This window comes from Morone saxatilis, unplaced genomic scaffold (genome assembly GCF_004916995.1).
Source record: "Morone saxatilis isolate NCDOM2014 unplaced genomic scaffold, NCSU_SB_2.0 Contig11, whole genome shotgun sequence".
Classification (NCBI taxonomy): domain Eukaryota; kingdom Metazoa; phylum Chordata; class Actinopteri; family Moronidae; genus Morone; species Morone saxatilis.
The window spans coordinates 25,720,479-25,735,375 of NW_023339663.1; the positions used below are offsets into that span (position 1 = coordinate 25,720,479).

Genomic DNA, 14,897 nt, shown 5'->3' on the forward strand with positions numbered 1-14,897 from the left:
GTGTGTGTGTGTGTGTGTATCCTGACCTTCTCTTGCCAGTGGAGGATCCCAATAATGACGAGGATGAAGACGCACACTCCGATCAGCGCGATGGCCGTCAGCAACACGCTATTGCTAGGAGTCAGGTACAACTTAGCGCTCCAACTAAAGAGAGAGAGGGAGAGAGAGAGAGAGAGAGAGAGAGAGACTGAAGACTTGCCATATGCTGTTTTACGTTTCATCATAGTTTTAACTGACAGAAAAACAATGTAATTAGCAAATGGTAGACATTAGCAGAGACCGTGTCCTAATTAAGTTAAAATAAACGCTTTCTCGTCCCTGCTGAACGGAATGAAGCACTGCTCTGTTTCTGGTTTCTAAGAACTTTTATGCATTTCCAGCAATCCAACCACTTACCATTTACCATCTCGCAGTCTGTTAGTTTAGATTGTATGTGAGAAGAATACCCAGGCACCTGTGTTTGTTTTTCTGGTTAGATCTCATATCGGCCATGGTGTGTATGTAGGTGTGTGTGTGTGTGTGTGTGTGTACTGGCATGTCTGGCAAGCCTGGTGAGAACACAAGTGTTATGTGGCTATGTGGAGGAGGGTGTATGTGTGTGTATGTTATATATAGCCATCTGTGGCTCCTCCTGGGGTTTGAGCTTCATGCGAACAACATCATGATAACATGAGAAGACATCCTGCAGCGTGGCTGGATACTATCTGTATTGAGCTGAGGTAACATTAACTTGAATATGTTGTTAAGTGGCATCAGATGAGGCTGTTAAAGCGTTGAATTGTATCCATGGCAACAAGCGTCAACGGGTCACCCAGCAAATGACACTGCTGTGAACAAGGAAAGCGAGCACTTACGATGAATCTATACTGTATTATATATTGTGTTCATGTACCTGCGGGGCTTATTGTGTGGGAAGGGGATGACGATGAGCTGAGAGTTGGGAATGATGGCCGTCCACTCCTGCTTCCTTATGTCCTGGAAAGATGCAGAAAACACATCAAGTATGTATGCACATATATGGTAATACATTGTGGCAACAATATATGCAAGATTTCCATATAGATACACACAGACACACACTCAGAATATGTATGTTACGCCCTCTGGGGCACAATAATGGGGTCCCATGCTTTTCCTTAGCTACTGTGGAGTGACTATTTTTAGCTGTGCATTTAAGACACAGACAACCTGCTACTTGAAATAAATGACTCTCGGCTGTGGGGAGCAACACACACTTGGGGCGGCTGTGGCTCAGGAGGTAGAGCGAGTTGTGCACTAATCAGAAGGTTGGTGGTTCGATCCCCTCATGTTAAAGGGTCCTTGAGCAAGATACTAAACCCCAAATGCTGTCTTTGGTGTGAATGTGGCATGTAGTGTACAAGCGCTTTGAGCGGTCGGAAGACTATTTCCTAGCCTCTGTGTGCATGTGTGTGTGTGTGTGTGTGTGTATCTGTATGTGTGAGTTCAGCCAATGCAGAACAAGTCATAATCTCAGTCTCTGTCTTGATGAAATATATGTGCTCCGCTCTCATCCTGTCACAGTGATTTCATGTGACCAGAGAATATAGTGAACAAAAAAAGGAACCATCACACAACATCACATCTGAAGGAACAGGTTATAAGAAGTGAAAGACGACTAGATCTAGTGGCTAGATCATATTGGGTAAGGCAAAGTGAAGAGAAATGTAAAATTCCAGATAAAAGAACAGGAAGCTCTTTAACACAAACTCATGCAACAAGGTTTTGTATTGAAAAAAGTATTGGTTTCTTGTCTTTCACTTGTCTTCTCCGTTTAGTCTGTAATGTTAATGTTATACCGTATTCAGTCAGTGATTTATTCATTCTAAAAAAACCTAACAAACCCTAACCCTGTAGAAAAAAACCTATATCTGTAGTCATGTCTCCACTTTTTGCAGAGAAGGCCTTGGTCTGGGGAATATTTTCAGCAGCACAGACGCTACTGAATGATCACAGAAATATTATAGGAATACTACAGGCAGTAGTGTGTCTCTATGATACTCATCTGTGAGTGAAGATCTTTTTGGTCACTTTGATCATGAAGGTGACACTACTCTAAAGGGTATATAGGCTACAATACAGCATATAACCTACATTATATCATTGTTACAAGATGAAACTGACAGAAGGGTGGGAGTGAGAGAAAAAGGTGCAATCACAAATCCATCTGCCACTTCAGCACCACGGACAGCGCCATGGAATTTATAAATACACAAAAACGCCTGGGCCAGTGTCAAGGGAAAAAACGAGTGATCAGATCATCATGATTAACAGAAAAAAGGTATTTCAGCAGACGTCGACCTCTAGCTTCATTTCAAAGAGATGGATGGGGGGGCAGGTTAACAAGGGGGTTGAATTTTGGTCATTTTGCTAACAAGAGGAATGGCATCCCTCCTCAAATTGCCTACTGACTGTATTATTGTCCTGCACTAATAAAAACCACAGTGATGACAGTGCAGAAGTGGATAATCATGGAGAAGCAGTTTTTATGGATATAGTTATTTTCCATGCTTTCACTTTAAAGGCCCTACACACCCAATGCTGACCCACGCAGGTGTTTTCACTTATGCTGCCTGAGACTGTATGGGCGTGCACAGACTGTGTTTGACTGACAGCCCCCTCGGTCTCCTGTTATGTTATGTTGCACCTGTTATGGTGGGACAATTATCACTGTACAGCACTTTAGATGAAAGCGCTGCATAAATGCAGTCCGTTAACCTTATGCAATTTTACTTCCTAGAGTTTGGTCACATCACGTAATTCCAAACGAGGCTCCAGCCAACTACCACCTGATTTGCCAGAGACACCTATGTGAGTGTGCGGGGGCCTTTAAATATAAGCGGAGCATGCAGCTGAGGTTAGTATAAAGAAGGTACAACACTTAAAAACAACATCAAAGGGGGGAAGGCTGGAAAGCTTTTAGCCCACCAAATTCGACAGTCCGCAGCTGTAAGCACTATTCCTGAAATCGAACTGCAGCTTTTGGGGCGGGGAAGTAAAAGACCACTAAACCCATCAATAAACAATACAATGGATGCAGCTTTAAAACAATTCTTATAATGACCCCTCTTATAGCGCTCGGAGCCACCAAAGGAATGACTCCGTTAGGATAAATTCACTACATTTCTGATCAGGGGGCCTGACCATTCCAACGATAACCCCAGAGAACAAAAGTTTTACATGAGTGTTAGGGCATAGGGGAGAGATCTACAGTCTCGGAAGCGTGACAATAAGTACAACCCGCAAGAGCAATTGAAATCAATATGCAGAAGCAGTAAGGGCTGGGGGGACCCTGATGGTGTTTCAATTGAGATATATAAGTGAATTTGCTATAAACTCAGCACCGAAATACTCTAGCCAGTGTATCAGGACATTTTTGAACAACATAATATTGCCACAAAACCATTGACTCAGTCATAATTCAGATGCTCCTCAAAACACAAAGACCCTTTACTATGCGCTCATACCGCCCAAAAAGCCTTTTATAAACTGTGACTTACAAAATTCTCACAAATAATATTAGCACCGTATAGACACTATAATTTCAACAGTCATCGATCCAGACCAAACGGGCTTTCAGACTGAGATACAGATATGAAATCCTGCAAAAATTCACTCTGCCTGGAGTCCCTTTATAAGAATTCGTAGAAGATTTCCCTTTCAATGATATACCTTAACACCAGTTGTATTGAATAGTTACAACTACTTATAACTTGCTCAAAATGTTAATTTCACCCAATTCCTGTTGACTTTTTCTGTATTGTTTTTTGTATTTTCTTTTTATTTATGTCCATGTCTATAAGTTGTATGTTTATTAATGAAAAACTGCAAAATAAAGTTATAAAAAAAAACAACAAAAAAAACAACATCAAGAATCAGCTGCTGGACCTGAGAGTTGAGTTGAACCCTTCACCCTCCCCTGCACTGGTCAACCCTGTCACATAAATAATGGTTTTCACGTCCTTTGGGTTGTATGTTGCTTTGTTTACATCACATCCCTCTTTCATCTGTCCACTTCAAGTTAAAAGTTGTCAGAGGATTTGGGCAGGTGGTCACTGTTACGACACAGAGTTAATCAGACAGTTTAAATACATTTCCTTGCAGCATTGTGTTTGACAGCGGTTTGACTTTGTAAGTTCAAGTTTCATTTTTAGCTTCTTTGCCGCTTAAGGCTCAGCATCTAATGCTGACATCTGACTGACACAGACTGTATTTAACCTCTCTGCATGCAGCAGTGCTTTGATTTCTGGAAAAGCCAGCATCATAATCAGTTTCTGTTGGCTTTCTTTTTCACCTTTTTGTGAGTCCAGTTTGGCCTTGTGCCCTGATTTAGCCTCTAGATGCTCAGGCATCAAGGTTGTGCTCAGGCTCACTGGGGGTTAAGAGATATATTAATGATTTAAAAGGTGTAATCATGCTTGTAGCTGTGAGGAACATTTTCAGTTCTACATTTGGCAGACTCCGGGAGTGCCATTGCTCTTTAACTGTGACTCTCTGTTTCTTCATCAATTGAGAGGAACCACATCTCCCAGCTATTTTGAATAAGCGTGCAACGACGGCATTGCTTTTTACATAACGAGCACATTCTCGCCGCCAGCCATTGTCGCTTAGCTCTTGGAAAGCGCTGCCGATGGGGCGGCAACTGGCGGGGGAGCAGAGCTGGAGACGAGTCAGCCTCCACTACTGCTGCCTGGGAGCAGATCCGATCTGGCTGTTTGGAAGAGAAAAGTGTTCCCAAGTCTTCAGAGAGAAAGAGAGACACTCTGGTTCAAAGCCAGGGAAACTGGCACACTATGAGAGAGCAAGGGAGAGGGTGAGGGAGACAGAGAGAGAGAGTGAGAGTGACAAGTAGGGGACTGATTAGTGAAGCAAACCACTTTGAGCAGCAAAGGGAATCCCCTGGGTGGAAGATAAGTGAACAGGAGGAGAGAGACTCAAAAGAAAAGATGGGGATGGGGTGAATAAAAGAGGGGAATGATTGGACAGAAGATGGAAGATATCCAAGTAGATTTTACAAAACCTCTCCTGTGAAACAGCAGGCAGAAACTCTCATTGTGAGGAGAAAATTGTAAAGGGCACAGCAGGGGAGACAGTGAGAAAATGGAAGCAGGACAAATATAAAGACTGAGAGAAAGGAAATAAAAATGAGAGAGAGAGATAAAGGGAGTTGACAAACAGAAAGATCCAAACCTGCCGACTGAGCAGGGTGGTGCAGCGGTCAGGATTTCTAAACCTCCTCCTCCTCCTCATTATAGGTAGATTTGATGGAGTTATTCCCTTTTGTAGTCCCTCTGGGTAAAAATAAAACTGACTGCATAATGGGCCGCATCTTTAGGCATTCATTAATTCACTTTGTAGAAGGAATGGGCGTAAAAAGATCACATTTCTTTGCATAGGAAAAGGAGTGTGCAGAAAGGGGACAACAAAGCAGCTTGTTTGAGATGAATGTTCTTGGTGCACTACAGCTTCTGAGTCGCGGACCAACCCATCTACAATTCAAATCAGTTGCCTGACGAAGATCTTGGTACCACACGGAGGGGAAAAAAAAGGGCCCTGTCGTGCCTAATATTCAGTGTGACAAGTGCAATGTGAGAGAGAGAGAAAACGGAGATGGAGATGAATGCGGAGATAGTGAGAGAGCTGAACTGAAGAGCCTTGACATTTGAAGTAGTGCAGTGTAGAAATGTGGCTGACGAATAGATTAAAAACATAAACCCGATCAATTATTTACAATATTAATATAACACTGGCTTGTAGTATGACAGGAGGCACACATGGGCTGTATAGTCATCCCTACTTCCTCTACTGTCTGGGGTTGTTGAACAAAGATGTGTTTGAAGCTCAAAGTAAAGACGTGGGGGGGTGGGGGGGATGTCATCAATCATCCATATAACATACAGTACATTATAAGCGGGATGTGAAATGTTTTTGCCATAAAGCAACTGTGTGTTAGATATTTTAACTCCCAACATCTCTTCTCTTTAATCACCAGATGGGCCAAAAAACTTTTCACCTCCATTTTACTGCTCAATCCTGCCTCAGTGTGCCATCAAATGTATCCTGCCAAAATTTGACTTTTTCTAGCGACGAGGGCTGCAAAATTCTTCAAAAGTAACTGCTATCAAAACATAGAAAAGACATAACTTATCCTAACCGAGCAGGATTTAGTTTATTAAAAGTCTTATTGTGAGAATTCAAGTAAATGAAACTAAAAATCCTGCAACAAAAAGAAATGACTACTTGCCTCTGTTTCAGAGAATTAACAGGATCCATAAATGCATAAGCAAACCCAAGAGTTTCAGCAGAAAATTGAAGATAATGAAGAACTGATTAGCACTGTGTAGGTCTTAATTGTTTTTTTGTGTTTAGCTAATACATCTTGATCAATCATTAGTGAAAACAATAAATAACCTAAAACATTTACTACATTTTGAAGACATATTATCACATACACTGATCAGCCATAACATTATGAGCACCTGGGCTCCCTGGTGGTCAGAATGTTTTGCAGCCCCATACCAACAGACTGTGATGCACTGTGTGTTCTGACAGCTTTCTATCAGAACCAGCATGAACTGTTTCATGACTGCACTTGGTTACTCGACAGCTTCTATCAGAACCAACACTTAACTGTTTCAGCAGTTTGAGCTACAGTACGCTCGTCTGTTGGATCCCAGACCACACGGGCCAGCCTTCACTCCCCACCTTGCACCCAATGGACCCACAAAAGCCCCCATGTCTCCAGGTTCACCGCTTTCCTTCCTTGGACCCCCTTTTGAAAGGTACTGACCCAACATGCAGACCGGAAAAAAAAAACCACCCACAAGAGCTGCAGGTTTGGGATGACTGACCCAGTGGTAATTTTTCTCTGCTTCTAACTCATCAGCTTGAAGACAAAAATGTTCCACTTGCTGCCTGATATATCCCACACCACTGACAGGCTGCCATGATAACCAGTATAACCAGTGTTATTCACTCACCAGTCAGTGCCATAATGTTTAATGGCTGATCGGTGTATTTTGTTGCAGTAACTGCTGCTTGAATAAGAAAAAACAACCTCAACCAACTATTAAAAGGTTTTAGCAAGATCAGGGACACACTGCTGTCTCTGTTTAGCATTTCTAGTTTGATAAGAACATACGCGGAGGGAAATACATCTTCTGAATCTTCACAAAATACCTTTCAAACAATTCCTCACAAGAAATGCGTTGCATTCAGCCCATGAAATAAAGCCAGAGTAGTAGGAGAAAAACAACTATTTTTGATATTTTTCTTGGAAAGTTTTCTGGTTCTTAACGTTGTGATCCAGAGGCTATTTCTGTTCTTCTCTCACTCACTTTTTTTCCTAGACTTACTGCATAGACATTAAATGTCTCAAGTCACACATGCCACACACTGTTACGTTCAAGTGTTATGCATGTTCTAAGATCCAGATTGTTAAAGTTTTTTTTTTATATCTTTGGTTGTTCAGCACACAGATGTCCTTCCTTCTGTCCGCTGTAGCTCTCCAACATGCCTCTATACATGTATCTCCCTCAAACATTCTGTGAGACCATACAGACTGTGGCCATTTCTACAGGAGTGTTGTGTAGTGTCCAGCTAATATAACCCTCTCATATTTCCCTACCGTCTCTCCAGGCTTCCGGGGGATGCCGACGAATAGGTGGTCAAGGAAGTTGGCACTGCGTCCGAGGCCCAGCACAGTGTAGGGCAGCTGGAGGGAGAAGTGAGCCGACTGACTCAACTGACCGGCTGCAGGAAGGGAGGGAGAGAAAAGATCATTTTCAATGTCATAAAAAAGGATGTTTTTTTCTCAACACACAACACCAGGATAACTAATGAGCCTTATCTCAAAGGGTATTTTCGCCCCAATGTTTTGTTTTCAAGACACATTTTTTCCTTTGATGAAATACCTCAACATTTAAAATGGATTGGCACAATATGTTGTACATTCATGGTCCCCAGATGATGTATCCCAATGACTAATCCGTTCCTTGACTTTTTTTGAGATTTGTGGTTTTTAGTTAAATGCTTTGACAAGTAACGGATGGACTGCCATGAAATTTGGTTCATACATTCATGTTCCACTCACACACAAATGTACTAACTTTTCATCATCCATGTTAGCATGCAAGTGTTACAATTTAACTCGAAGCACCACTGTGCCTAAGTACAGCCTCACAGAGCCTGGCTGAAGACAATTAGTCTTGTTTCAGAACAATTATAAAATACATTTGTTTTTGTATTGCACTTTGGCACACAAAGGATTATTTTAATGTCTTTGAAGACACTTTGGTTTGTGTGAGGTCAGAATTTTTATCTACTTCTGGCTGACTGGGTTTTTTGCTCTCCTTGTTTGTCGCTGTCAACACACTGAGAAAGCCAGCCCTGCCATAGCCTCCTGTTAATCACTGGTGGTCCACAGGTACACAAATTAAATTTAAAAAAGGAACAACACAAAAATGGTACTTAATTATTCTGAATTTATACTTCTCTTGGGTACGACATAATGGGCATTATATAAATGTTATCCTTCAGCCCTGAATGTATATGACCCTAGTCACTCTCTCATATCGCCTTTCCACCAGATACCCTTGGACGAACCGATTCCCACTTATTATCAGTCCTGCAGTTACCTGGCCTACCATGCCCACTCCTCACCTGCAACTCATTCCAGCCACTTGCCACATATACCAGTGTACTTCCTTTGTTCTTTGCCAGATTGCCATGCAAGTTACCAGTGCTCTTGTTCTTGCATTTTCTGACCTGAATTCTTAGACTAGTTTCTGCCTGCCTGCCATGCCGTTTGACTTCTTGCTTATGGTTTATTGGACTTGGGATTCTTGCCTGGCCCGTTTTTTGGATTTATTTTTTTATGTTGAACTGCTTTCTGGTTTAAGCCCTTGCCTCTCTCACTGTCCCATAAGCCGTTGTACCTCCATTTTGTGTCATTAAATCATTGAACTGCATCAAGTCGGGATTAGACTTTCTGCTTTTCCGCGTACCTCCAATTTGTTGTGACTGCCCAGGCTACCACACTACAACAAGCTACATATTGCGTCTGAGCATGTGTGGAACGCATCCTGCAAGAGGACTCCAGAAAGTAGGTGGCTTCTGCATTTGGGTCCTTCTCTTCCTACACTGATTGCACATTAGTTGTGAACTTATTTGCTTTAGTAATCTATGATACTGTAGCTGCAACGGCCCTACTTTCCCAAAGGAATCATTTAAGTTTTACGTAATGTAATGTAATCAACTCTAAACTGACCTATCCTGACCGTCTGTCAGTAATGACTCCATGGAACATGCTGTTGGCGGATATCAGCAAATAACTTTTTTTTTTCAAACTCTACAGCTCCTGTATTTGTTTCAAATTAAAAGCCCTGTAGCATTTCTATAGACAGAATCCATTCATTTGTTAACCAGGCTTTGATTGTATTGTATTTATCAAAGGCAAACTCAGTGTAGAAGGATAGTGTTGGCAGCAGCGCAGTCTGTCTGGACACCACGTGTGCGAGCCACAGCAGTTCAGTGAGGTAGCCATCACACACAGGTAGGTTAGGCTGTGTGTCCTGGGAATAAGACTAAAATGTACAAGTAAACATAATGAGGAGGATGAGGAAGAAACACAGGAGCGATCGAGCCAGAGGGACTGCAGCATGAGACCTTGTGTTCTGACATGAAGAAGCATCATAAAAGATACAAATCAGAGTGAGACACCGGAGGCCACTCCAACACCTCTCTCTGTCTCTTCGCACAGCCTCCCTCCTCCTCCTCCATCTCCATCCTCAAATCTCTCCCTCCTTACTTACTATTCTCATCCAACCCTTAGTCTCTTGTGTCCTCTTCTATGCTCATTTCTCTCTCCTCTTCCGTGATACATCACTCTGATTTGGCCTTACTCATTTTTGCGTCCCCTTCTTTTCCTCCCTCCTGCTCGTCTCCTCTCTCTCTCCCCTTCAGCTGCTGTATCTCGCCCACGCCACCCAACTCTGCCAAATGCAGCCGACATAAATCAACCTCTACGTGGTAAACAAAGAGAGGGAAGGAGAGAGAGAGAGGGATGGAAGAGAGAGAAGCCTCGAGGCAGCCAGTGATCAGAACTAATGTGGATGGACTGCGTATTGCAGGCGGAGAGGAGCACAACAGCTTTGCTTCTCTCTTTATTTTTTTAAATCCATGCCTAACCTGAGTTCAGTAAAAAAAAATTTGTCCAGTTCATTTTCGGTCACCTCAGCCAAACCTGGGTCAGGCCAGTCCAGCTCACCGCAGCTCAATCGCTCTCTTTTTTTTAATGCTCTTTCATACTGCACACCTAAAGCTGGCAGATTACCTTGGGAAAATCACATGTAGGGGTAAAAATTAATCAGCAAGTGGGTGAAGGTGAGAAATGAACTGAAGTAAAACCAGTGGTGGCTATTTTATGTAATAAAAGCCCGTCCATGGTGTGTAACGTACGTGCTTTGGCTCCAGTCGGTCTGAATGCTGAATGGACCCATCGACTTTTGCCACCTTCTACCAGAGAAACCTTTTCATCTGTCGTCTCTTCATCTCTCTCTTTCCCTCGCTATCACTCTACGTATTCTATCTAGCTTTTTAGCGCTGGGTTGGGGTGTTGTGAAGAGGCAGTATAATTGCCTCTAATCGCCCACCGCATGTAGCAAAAGTGGGAGAGAGGCAGAAATACTGGCCGTTTCCAGGAAAAGCAGGGCAGCGTTTCATGGACATTGACTTGTTCAGGGTAGTACAAAGCCAACAGGCATCGAAGATGAATCCTGGTGTGTCTGACATTTACTGAGAGGTGCAGGTGTGTGTGAGTGTGTCTGTGTGTGTGCGAGAGTAGAACAAATGTACCAGATTGGTAAAGTGGAAAGCTGTGTTCTGCTGTGTAAGATTTTCTTCATGATTTTAACGATAATCTAGTAAATTCACTGAAACAGGAGGAAGATGAAATGACATGTAATTGACAATTACCGTCGCTCTTTATCCATGCTAACAGCACGGCTCTAGAGATGGTAGAGTCGGTAAGTCTGTCTACCACTTTGGTCCAGACTGACTTATCTCAGGAACTAATGGATGGACTGCAGCAAAATTGACTTTTGCGGTAGTATTAACATAAGGTTTAAATTGGTAGTTGTTTAGGAAATATTTTTTCTCCAACCCAACTACTGGAACGGATTGCTATGACATTTGGTAACCAGCATTCATGTGCCCCCAGAGACAAACACATAATAAAATAGTGTTGTGTGAGTTGTGTTTTCATCCTAATAGAGACACAGAGTAAATTCTATTCTGTGATAGCTCTCATGAAAACACAAGGACATAAACATAACATATAGAGAAACACATCAATATAGTACTACAAATATTGCAACTAACACTAAAAGTACAGTGCCTTAATAGAACAATAAGAAGTTGATGTAACTAAAACAGCAACAATAGACACACAGAGAACACACAAAGCTTGTTAAATTGCAGATACAATAAGTCATATACAACATTGCACACGTATGACATAAAAGTGTGTGTATTCTATTATACTGTACACACACATCCCTCTGCTGGGAATCTGCAGGAGATGATAAAAGTCATATCCTGGCCATCGTCATGCATAGTCTGACAGAATAAATTAATTACTGAGGAACAAAACCACACAGGGAGTTGTCATACCTCCACATAACTGAACCTAGGTGAAAACTGTGGAGGTCAAAACATTTTATGATGCTCTTATCAAGTCACGCTTTTTTTTTTTTAAATAAAGGCTTGTATCACTAGTTGGCCTTAAAGGACTTTACATAGAACAAGCCTATATAAATCCTACTCATCATCAATCCCAAATCGAAAAATTAAATAAGGTAAATAATAAATTAGGCAAATGCATAGAAACCATGATGGAACACAATGTAAAAAACAATAGGTACTGGGGGCGCAACAAACAAATGGACAGTGACCCCAAAACAAAAAGACAAGAAGAAACATGATGCAGCGATAAACTTGTTGAAACTGGCTGATGTCCAGAGAAATTAGGGCAACAAAAACAGGCATTATATCCCGGTGTAAAACAAAAATAAAACAACCAAAACATAAGCCTTCCTGGCAGTCCTGCTTTCTGTACACTCGTAGAGAGTTTCCAAATGTTGGGTGGGGTTGTGAGGGTGACAGCTACTGGATTTGACGAACTGAACCTACTGGCCAACAACCAGGAGCAGCCAGATGAGAGCTTTAAGTTTTGCTGCTTGTGCTGACCAACCCTGCAACAACCCCTGTCACCTACAAATACCCCCAATCCCATTTACCTACTCCAGTTTGTATTCTGTCACCATCAAGTGGCATTGCTGATAAAGCCATTTCTTGTTCTTGATATCCACTAATCAAAAACCAGACTAACAGGGCACTGGCTGTCTCGCAGAAGAAATAGCGGGAGTGTTACTTTGAGATGGATCCAGCAGGGAAAGCCATTTTAAATCAGTCCACTTGCCTCAGTTCTTCAAACTGAACCCCGGCCAATGGCCCTGGACAGAACAGGATTTTTGAGGGGATTGGACCTTTAAGCCAGTCTTGGTTAGATGTTTTTGACAGACTGCTGCTCTCTGTCAGTAGACAAGAGGTGGATGGCTTGCACTCGGCCACTCAGTAGGGTGGAGTGGGTCTGAGTGTGTGTGTGTCTGTGTGTCTGATGGAGGATCAAGCAGGGTTACGTTGCAGGCAGGGAGCCTGGCTTAGCGTCTGCTGAGTGCTGTGTGTGTGAGTTTGTGTGTGTAGACTGGCTAGGAAATGTGGCCACGGCTGGAGCAAAGCCATTTCACTACATGGGGAGGTTGGCAAAGGGTATTATGCAGAGTGGTGTATCGGAGTGTCTGTTTTATGTGTGTGTGTGTGAAAAAGTGTGTGTTTTTGTCCCATCTCTTTATGGCAGAGCCAGTGGAGGCCTTGGCAGGGAATTCCACCCAGTACACATGACTGACAGCCTACAATCCACTCTTAGAAGACAAAGCGGATTCGAAGCAGCACAAGCAGTCGGCCTTGGTGTGTGTGTGTGTATGAATGTCTGCATGCATTCAAAGTTCCAAACACAACACGCATTACATTCAACAAGCTAGTGTTTCCAAAGCTCAGTAGATAATATTAAGATTGTAACACAGACACACAAACACTCAGGACCACACACACACCTCAGAGACACACAGACACACACCTCTAAAGGTTATAGCTCGATTTGCGTGGAGAGAAAAGGGGAAGAAAGAAAAGTATTATACACAGAATTAAGTAGAAAAGGCTGCTCTTCACGACAAGATAATTTAATTTATTTCTGTCAAATCCCAAAACTAATTCCTCCTTCAAACATATTGCCCCAAATGATTTTCACAGTGCCGACTGGATAGAACTTAATGCATTTTACTGAAAAGTGTACTATTAAATATAAATATACGTAAAAAGGTTAAAGATAAAGATACAGTATGTTACTTACTGTTTAAATGGCAGTGAAAACAAACTACAAAGAGTTTATAACTGAAATGAGAAGTTGAAAATGCAACTGCAGACCTACTTTTCTCATCTGATTATAAATGCATCATGGAGTAAAAACATTTCTAGTGTTCTAAAATACAATTATGAGTTTGAATTGCTGTCTGGACTCAGGGTTTCTGCAGGGTTCACCAAGTTCTATTTTAAGACTTTAAGATTCTTTTAATACTATATAAAAAGTAATTTAGTACCTGTTCATACAATCATGTGGGCCAAACTATGGAACGATATGGCCTACAACTACTTATTAATATATATTATTTTATCTAACTAACATTACTGCCAATGGGAGGCAGGAGAAACTATTTACAACTTCTGTAAATAAAATGTAAGACTCTTTAATACATTATAAAGCCTATTGAGGGAACTGAATTGAAGACATGCAGATACACTGGGACCACAGATAAAACATAACAAGACAATAAACATTTCTTCTGGGTCTGAAGGTAGCTTGATTATCAGCCTCCATCTATATCACCAATGTTAATACAATGTGTAAAGTGGCTACTACACTACACACAAGGCTAAAGCCTTACAACACTGAAAAGGGTATGTAGTGTGTACTTCTCAAATGGTTTCCGTGATGCACATGCTTAACAAATCCTTTCTCTAGGGACACACAATTAAAGATTATATTTTGAAACCACCAACTTGGAGCTTGAAACAAAGGTTTCAGCAGTTGAGGTGCTGCAATCAGCATTTAAAGAGAGTGCACTACAATATGTAAAGTGCAATATGTTGGAAACCATGGCTAGAATAATCTTTGTCCTGTTCTGTATACTTTGCAGAGAAATGTTTCAGTTTTGTTAATCTTTTCAAAGCCACTTCAGTGAAGAGAAGGTCTATGTCATCATCAGTATGAATCAAATCAGCAAACTACATTTTTATTGGCTGTTGTTGTTGTTGTTGTTGTTATGTTTTCAGTCATGGATGAGCACAGGACCCTGATAGCCGATGTGTTTCACTCACACACAATTACATAATGCTTATCTTCAATGCTATGACTCTTGTAGTTTCTTCTAGATCACTGGACTATTACTTAATCACAATGCTGCATATGCACATTTAATGGTTTTGTATGAAGCAGTGTTGAATCTGCATTTGGGAGATGTTAATTCCATTTTACCTAGAGCAGTTTAGGTAAAATGGAAAAAAGGTTTTTCATGTTTGGTGAGATGGATTTTGATTGTCCTGACATTATTGTTCCTCATTTGTCTCACTAGGATTTTTGGATACAAACTCTCCCCTTCATATTGAAGCGGACAAACTTTACTCTCTCGTGGGCATGAGAAGGCAAAAAGGGAAAAAAAATATAATGTGAGAAACATTAGAGAGAGAAAGACAGACAGGGACAG

The 14,897-nt window shown here is 41.6% G+C and overlaps 1 protein-coding gene across 1 annotated transcript in view; it reads right to left on the bottom strand.

The window, feature by feature from the left end:
- Positions 1-14,897, bottom strand: part of LOC118343408 (T-cell immunomodulatory protein-like) — a 34,505-nt gene that overhangs the window by 7,761 nt on the left and 11,847 nt on the right. Inside the window, exons 3-5 of the mRNA XM_035682209.1 lie at positions 7,646-7,770; positions 893-975; positions 27-144 (exon numbers count right to left, since the gene is read on the bottom strand). Of these exons, the coding sequence (XP_035538102.1) occupies positions 27-144; positions 893-975; positions 7,646-7,770 (326 nt within the window). The remainder of the gene's footprint in view (positions 1-26; positions 145-892; positions 976-7,645; positions 7,771-14,897) is intronic.